This window comes from Hipposideros armiger, unplaced genomic scaffold, assembly GCF_001890085.2.
Source record: "Hipposideros armiger isolate ML-2016 unplaced genomic scaffold, ASM189008v1 scaffold_82, whole genome shotgun sequence".
Taxonomy (NCBI): Eukaryota; Metazoa; Chordata; class Mammalia; order Chiroptera; family Hipposideridae; genus Hipposideros; species Hipposideros armiger.
In genome coordinates this window covers 3,800,550-3,808,678 of record NW_017731432.1, presented here as the reverse complement: position 1 = coordinate 3,808,678, position 8,129 = coordinate 3,800,550, and the positions used below count along the sequence as shown (strand labels likewise).

Here is an 8,129-nt window from a genome sequence, read left to right as displayed (position 1 = left end):
AGCTCAGTCACTTAATCCCGCAGTTAGAAGACTGCCCAGGACATATCTATGTCTGTGTATTGGATTCAATTCATCTGCCTCCAAAAATTCACTTGCCTCATCTTTACCCCCACCTTGGGCCTGGGCTACTTGTTTTAGGACAGCCCAGCTGCTACAACTATCACGCATTTACTAACACATCTGATTATCTTAGCCTCCTCTGGGAGGAGGGTTAGGTTTTGGCAGAGCCTCCAATGTGCCCACTGTGGTGGGACTACAGTGGGTCTGATTTCACCAAACCAGAGGCTACGACTCCTCTCACCGATTCTGGTCTCAGATGAACCACTGTGCTTTAGAGTGTGAGATCTGGAGCCCTCCTGTGGCTACCCACGTGGTGGGGTAACACAACCCTTTTCTCTGAGAAGCAATGGTTCTGCATAGCCTGTATGCGTTTTCTTTGAAGCTCTGGTCAACTTTATACAATCTTGTATTTTCGTTCACTCCTTTCCTGCTTCACTTCCCTTCTCTGCCTTACTCTTGTTGCCCTGGGATTATATTTCCCAATGAAGTCTAACAACATAAGTTTTGCCTCAGGCTCTGTTTGAATCAGAGAACAGAAGAAATCACAACAGAGCCAAAGGCTTGAGGGAGCCAAATGCTGGGTTAGCAGCAATGTAAGGCACCAAATGTATACTAAGCTCTTAAACAGTTCTATTATTTGAATGTATGTTGCCTGGTCTTTGTCTAAAAAAAAAAGCTTATTCTGATGAGGTCCTGGGAGTTGTACAGTTGAGCTCCAGAGAACCGAGGAGGAGAGAGCAGTCATGGGGACCACGGGAGGCTCCCCAGAGGCTACGGCTGGGCCTTAAAGAAGTCTCCAATCCAGATAGTGTAGATTCACTTCATTCTTATAGCCAAGAAGGTTGGCTATGCCTTTTTCTCAGGCCATACCCAAGGTATAATAAAGTCACAGCTGGGAGATGCCATGTCAGGGCTTCCTATTTGTCTTTTATTTATCGATTCACTTACTTGTTTATTATCTGTTCTTCTCCCTTTTCCCCTCCTCAATATAAAAGCTCCTTAAGGATATACGTTTTGTGTGTCTTATTCACCAATGAATGAATCCTCAGCAACGGAAATAGTACCAGATACTTAGCAGAGGCACTGTAAATATATGTTGACTGATTGATCAACTAGGATTAATATTTAGATGACATTAATGGTTGGAGGAAGACCCAATTCTAGATCCAAGAATCAGGGGATAGGCAGGTGTGTCTCGACTCTACGGACCTTGGTTTAAGTGATATCTGTCCCTGCTGATGCTTATTCCCTCATTTGTCTGCAAACATTTATTACATGCCTGCTTTATGCCTGGCACTGTGCTGGGTATTATCGATACAGCATGAATGATATGGAAATAATGCTTGCCTTAAAGGAGTTTACAGCCCTGGGGGAGAGATAAAAGGGAAATAGACAATTATAAAACAATGCGATACATTCTGTAGGTGCAGAGCAGAATCACATAACCCACAATGTGGGATAAAGAAAGGTATTCCCAGCTCAAGTGGGAACCACTATGTTAAGGTCAGATCTCACAGAGGTGGAAGGACCCAGAAATGACATCATTTTTCTTAAGAGAAGATGTGTAGACAGCAGACACAGGGTTTGTTGACTGAAGCTAGGGCCAGGAGAGGTTCCTGACTGACTGGGAGGCTGTCAAAGCCATCACTGTCTTAAGGCTGGGGTTTCCCAGCTCATGACTTCCCAGAGAGCCATAACCTAGATGAAGAAACACATCTCTGGCTTTGACCAGAATTTTCTCCAGCTGATAAAGAGGCTGTGGAAGCTCCCCACAGCTGAGGCCAGAATCCTTTTAACCCTGAAGTTACCTTTGGAGCCGATCTGAACAAGTTATTTCACTTTTCCTTAGGAAGGCCCTTGAGAAATTTTAGAAAACCTTAGAAACAATGTAAGCGTTTCCTTCTTAGCCTAAAATACCCATCCTCTCAATTCTCCCCCAGGCCCACCACAGAGAGTGGATAGTAATGACTTGTTGAATGAACGAATCATGAGGTGTCATCTAAATATAACGTCACCTTATGACTCTATACTCACCTCATGAGTATATTATAAAGTGGAAAAACAGAAGTGGACCTGGGTCACGCTAGGTCTTGGAAAGTTTTCGTTTTTTAAAAAAAATTTCTCACCCCCCTACCCCCGTCACTCTCTTCCGAGTACGTGCAACCTGAAAACTACAAGTCCCATAAGGCCTGCCGCGGGGAGTCACCATCTTGACACGCTGTAGCGCGCATGTCGGCGGGAGAGCGAGCATTTGGAGAGAAGAAGCCCCGCCCTCCTGAAGCCCATTGGTTGAAGGAGCTTGTGGCGGGCTCGGTGGTTGGCCACCGCTTCCGCTCGTCTGCTGCGTCGGCCGGGGTCAGAGTGCGCGGAGGTGAGTCGGTGTGTTGTGGACTCGTGGTGCTGGCTGCCGCTGTTGAGGCGGCCGGGAACGGGCGGTGGGGAGCGGGCGGAGCTGGCCCTGCCTCTGCCTGGCCAGCCCCGCAGTCGGCGCGGGCCGCGCCCGCCGCCGTAAACTGCCCTGAGCGCCTGCTGAGGCCGAGGGAGACGTCGGGGCCTGCACCTGGAGGGAGCCTGCCGCGCTGGCCCCAAGGAGGGGGCGTTGCCATGGCGACAGCCTCTCCCGCTGCTGATGGGGGGCGGGGGCGGCCCTGGGAAGGAGGACTGGTCTCCTGGCCCCCTGCCCCTCCCCTTACTCTCCCCTGGACTTGGATGGGCCCGAGTTGGGGGCAACACCCAGGGGTGGGTGATGCGGAGAAGGCCCCCAATTTGGGCCCTGGTTGATGCATGCGGGGTGAGGGTCCCGGCGCGCACAGTGTGTGCAGCCTGGGGTGCTAGCCCATGTGCTCACCCTGGATGCATGATCTACTGAGTAACGTTCAGGCAGAGAGGGAAGGGGCAGGGCTTTGCAAGACAGACTGGATGAGGTGATTAAGGGTGCTGATTTATTACATGGGATTACCAGGGAAGAGGAAGAGAGGTTTGACCAGAGAGAATATATCGAAACCCAACAAGGAGATAGTAAGATAGACCATCCTCTTTCCCTCTCCCCAACACCCACACATACACACAAGGTTAGCAGTTTACCTCTTAGGAGCGGTGGTAGTAGTGATGATGGAAGGAGTGAATTAGGGGCCTTAACAGGGCTAGTTTTGTGTTTGCTTTTCCTGCAAATGTTATAGCAACAGGTGCTTTCTTTCCATGAAGTTAGATTAGGGCTTGACTGCAAGTTCTTGTAAAATATAACTGCTTCTTGTTGACTTGGAAGATGCTGAATGTGCCCCCTCATTGGGGGTTTGGATACTGCCCTTAGGGCTGGTTTTTGCAAACTGATAGTGCCTATCATTGTGTCTGCTACAGACCTCTGGCCACTTCCAGGGCATTAGCTCTTGTCAGACATGTTATCAGTCTCCTGGCTGAAGGGCAAAAAACCACGAATCCCATTGGCTAGAGACTACACTATTTGAACTATACTAGGTTGTGATTGGCTGAATGATTTTTGATTGTAGAGTTTCTACCAGAAATTGGCTTCATCAAATTCTGCTTTATTCTGACTTTATCATACACAGCATGCCTTGTTTTAGTGGGTTCATGCCTGGAGCTTAAGTATATTATACCTGAATCCCCTACCATTTAAAAGTCAATTTATAAACAGGGACTTGGAGTGTGACTCCACTAATGTGTGTGTGATCTTGGTTAGAAACCCACTTGGCTGCCTTTCATCAAAAGAGACGCGAGGTGGGGGAAGGGAACTGCCGAGAAGTGATTGATAAGGTTTCTTTTATGGATTCTGTGGTGCTTCACTGGAGCTCAGAGCACTTTGGCAACTTAAGCACTCCAAATTAAAAGCTCATTAACAATTCCTGCCCAAAGATCCTGTAAATAATCAGCTAGCTAGGTCACAGAGCTTGGCTGAGAGCTCTCCTTCCAACTTGAAGTTTCCGAATAAAAGTGCTTTTATTCCCCTTTCATTTTGAAAAGTGTTTTCTTTGTGGTGGGGTAAGGTGATGAGTGGCATTCTCCCATGGGATCTGAGTAGAATAAAGTTTTGAATATGTAGAGTGGTAGACAGGAATAGATTGGTTCCAAACCTAGGTGTTTCTTTGGGTAAAGGGCATTGCTAGCTTACAAGGGCACCTTTGCATCTTCTAGTCTTTTGGAGGATCTGAATTAGGTGATAAATATAATAGGTGTTCATTGATGATTTGACTTGGGACCTGGTTACCTTGACTTTCTTAGAACTTGAGACAGACTTGGAAGTATCCTGCAAGTGTTACCTGATCTGTGTGGCCATTTGCAATATGGCTTGTAGGTTTGTGGCAACCAACCCCTCCTCCAATCCTGGCCTCAGTTCCTGAGTTCTGAATATTGTGAGCCTTATTAGTGTCCGCTCTTTGACTAGACTAGGATTGTTGGATTATCCAGAAAGCCAACACTTTGTGGCCATCTTTCTCAGTTCAAGCTCAGATATTGTAAATGTTTAGTGTTTCTAGGAGGTAAGTCTCCTAAGGGAAAAAAGTATGCTACTAGAGAACACGAAATTCATCATTCCAAAAATATACAGTACTAGTAGCTTCTGAAATCTCTGTATGGGCACTGTCCTTCCACATAGATAACTGTTATCCCAAAATAGTTTGAGTTGGGGAGTTTGAAGTATAGTGTGGTCCTTAAATTGTTTCAGATAGCAGCCCCCTGGGGATTTGATCCTTTGTACTGAAATAGACTTGTTGCAGAGATGTGTATTTATCCACAGCATTGGGGCTTTCCAGCTCTCACAGAACCTTCAGCATCCCCAGCTACCAGCCTTGGTGTCTTTGAAGTAAGGAGAGGTGAGAATCCTGTTGCATGGCTAAATTGGGCTTGACTTCTTCCTTATGAGTATTTGGGCTTGGAGGGTGAGGGGTGGGGGCTGGTGCAGATTGTATTTTTCTGTAGCTTTTTCTGATAAGATGCCATATGCTTAAAGACTCCTGAAACTTACCCAAAGTCTATAAAGAGTGAGAGTTGGAGGTAGGGTATCCAGGCTTTCATGTTCTGCTCACGGTTTCTTTGTGGGCATTGCATGAACACCTACTTTAGTCTCAGGAAGGTTGAATAGAGCTGGAATAGTTCTTTATCCTGAGAAATACACATCTTTAGATAACAGGAAGAAACACATTCATTTGGCTTTTGATAATACATTTGACCAAGGCTTTTGGGATCATGGTTTAATTTGGGTTGTGGGTCACCTTTGGGTGGATGGTTAATCCCAGCCTATCTCCATTTCATAAGGTTCGGGGCTGGCTAAAAAGGTGGACTCTGATGATTGATATCCAGGATCTCAGATGCTCTTTGTTCAATAACTAAGTACTAGGCACTTTACTAGGTCCTGGGATCGTGGTGGTGAGTAAGATAGGTACTGTCCCCGACACCAAAGAGCTTACAAATTCTTGGGAAGACAGGTAGTAAAGAAGCAATTACAACACACTCTGAGAGTGCTGTAATAAGGTAAGTATAGGTGCTTTGGGGGAGTACTCAGAAAGGTCCCTCACCCAGACTGGCGGGCTCAGGGGAGGCTTCTCAGAGGAAGTAACCTCCTCATCTAGAATTAGATGAAAACATGAAGGACCAAGTGTGAAGGTCAGAGCTTTGTTGAATTTGAGAAACTGAAGTACAGTGTGATTGAAACAGAGTACTCTGTGGGCAGGGGGCAGGAAAATATGGTGAGAAATGAAGCAGGAAAGGTAAGCAGACGCCAGGGCCTTATAAATTCTTAGGATTAGATGGTGGGTGGGGAAAAAATTAGACTACGTCAGCAAGCGTTTTCTGTAAAGGACCAGTAAATATTTAGGCTTGGTGGTTCTGTCACAACTATTCAACTCTACTCAACTCTGCTATTAACAGCATGAAAGCAGCCATAGTACAGAAATGAATGAGCACGGCTGTGTTCCAATAAGCTTTATAAAAACAGGTGGCAGCTGGATTTGGCCCATGGACCATAGTTTGCCAACCCCTGGATCAGATTATCATAAGAGCAGTAAGAAGCCATTAAAAGGTTTTAAGCAGTAGAGTGATAATTTGTGTTTTGGATCAAGTTTGCTCTGATTTCAGTGTTCAAAATGGATCGAAGGGGATAATACCAGAGGTAGAGAGACCAGTAAAGAGTCTGGTTGGCAGTTACATGGGTAGCATTTTTTATTTTCCCTTTTGAGGCAGTATCTTGACACTTAAAAATTGAGTATAACTGAATCTTTGCATATATATGTATACTGGTTCTCTGTACTGATTTCCAGGCCATCTACTGGAGCTTAAGAGATGTGTCTATCAAAGCATTTGTTGGCAATACCAGCTCTTATTTCACAGACTAGAAAAGATGCAAGAAGGGAAAGTTGGTGTGGAATGAATGGAAATGCTTTGGGAACTCTTTTCTATTTAAAGAAGTAGGGAATAAATAGAGCTCTGGTAGGGATCTTGGTCTTAGGGCTCATAGTTTAATGGCAATTGCTTTGAACTTCTTGAACTACATACACAGAGGAGGACCCATTTTCCTAAGCTTTCCAGGAATTGTCCTCATTCTGTGTATGTCCTGCTCAGTCTTTCCTTTCCTTGCTTGTGGCAAACTGATGACCTTTTTTTATGGTTTGGGGAATGCCTCCTAGTTCAGGAATGATGGTACTGTGTATGCCAAACACAGGGACCAAATAAAGTTGAGTGTCCCATGAATTGTCTTCCTTCTCCTACAAGCCCCAGTGTACTTGCGTTACCCAAGGAAAGCCTGTGGGTTTCTGATGACAGTGTTATGTGACTTTGGGCAAGTGACTTACCTCTCTGAATTTAGCTTTTCTATTTATAAAATGAAGATAATGGAATGTGATAGGGTTGGTTAAAGGATTTAATGAGATAATGGATGTAAAGCTCTTGGCACAGTATCTATAACTTATGTTACTAATAGTACTTTACACAATAATTTTTTAAAAAGCAGCCAGAAGTTTGTTGAGTTGGCATTTGGCTTAGTAGGTTTTGAGTCCTCACAACTGTAATTGTGGCCAGGTGATAGAAACATAGACCCTGGTGGAGTCAGCCAGCAGACAGGAGGAAGTTACAACTAGAGCAAGGCACTGCTCTTCCTAATGGACAGATTTCGGACAGCAAGGTGGACCTTAGCCCCAGCACCATTAGTAAAGTGAATTGAGTTAGCAGCGACCTGAAAGAAATTTACTGAAGTGTGACCAGTCGTTTCTCCTAGTCTGTCGGGGTCATTTATTAGTGTTGCCACCCTTGTGGCCCTACATCTTTGTAAAGTGCCTCTCAGATGTCTTTTTATTACTTTTCACTGCCACTCTGAGAAGTGGGTCAGGTGGTCAGCATTGTTGTCCCTTCTACCCATTGAGGAAACTGAGGCCCAGGAAGGTTAAATGTGTTGCCTGAGGTCATGCTATAAGGTACTGTCAGAGCTAGTGCAGATTTGCCTGCAGATGAAATTGTGTTAGTTTATTGCTGTGATTTCTCTTCCTTTGAGTGAGAGATGTGTAGTCACTGCAGAACTGCAGTCTGATGCATGCCTTGTCCAGATCTGCTAGGCTTGATTTGGGTCCCACTTTATCCACTTGGTCCTGTTGGGTTTTAATTGATGGCTGCTAGGAACAGGCCTGTTGGGAAGCAGATTCCCTTTGGGTCATTGTTTTTAGGCCGTCCTCCTTTGGGGACGTTCTTGGGGGAGCCTTGGGTTAGGAGAGATTGCTTTGATATGCTCAAAATTGTGCCTTGTGCCCCACAGCTACAGGTAAAATCAAAAGGCAGATAATTTATGGGAGTGTCAGAGCTGGCCGCTGGCACCTCAGGAGGCCATTAGTATGCCTGTTCAGACCCTCTGTGTCCTTGCAATTGATTCCTCTTTGCATGAGCTTGATTTGGGAAGCTGTAGATCTCTGGGTAGTGATTGGATGTGACAGTCCAAACACTGGTCCCTAAATTAATCCTTTTAATAGTATTCTGGCACCAAGGCAGCATTTCTGTCTCTTTCTCTCTCTAACTGGGAGGACCGAATGGGGTGGGCTAGGAAGAAGGCAAGAGAATGAAAGAGAGAGAGAGAG

At 45.5% G+C, this 8,129-nt stretch overlaps 1 protein-coding gene across 10 annotated transcripts in view; it reads left to right on the top strand.

Moving 5' to 3' along the window:
- Positions 1 to 2,393: 2,393 nt before the first annotated feature.
- The window catches only part of ERI3 (ERI1 exoribonuclease family member 3), a 137,761-nt gene continuing 132,025 nt past the window's right edge, over positions 2,394 to 8,129 (top strand). For 3 of the 10 annotated variants that reach the window (XM_019643782.1, XM_019643783.1, XM_019643787.1), the window contains exons 1-2: positions 2,439 to 2,799; positions 4,811 to 4,886. In XM_019643782.1, the coding sequence (XP_019499327.1) occupies positions 2,665 to 2,799; positions 4,811 to 4,886 (211 nt within the window). In that variant the 5' untranslated portion in view covers positions 2,439 to 2,664. Of the gene's footprint in view, positions 2,800 to 2,833; positions 4,887 to 8,129 lie in introns of those variants that run through there. The other 7 variants (XM_019643790.1, XM_019643789.1, XM_019643785.1 and 4 more) reach the window with 6 other exon arrangements.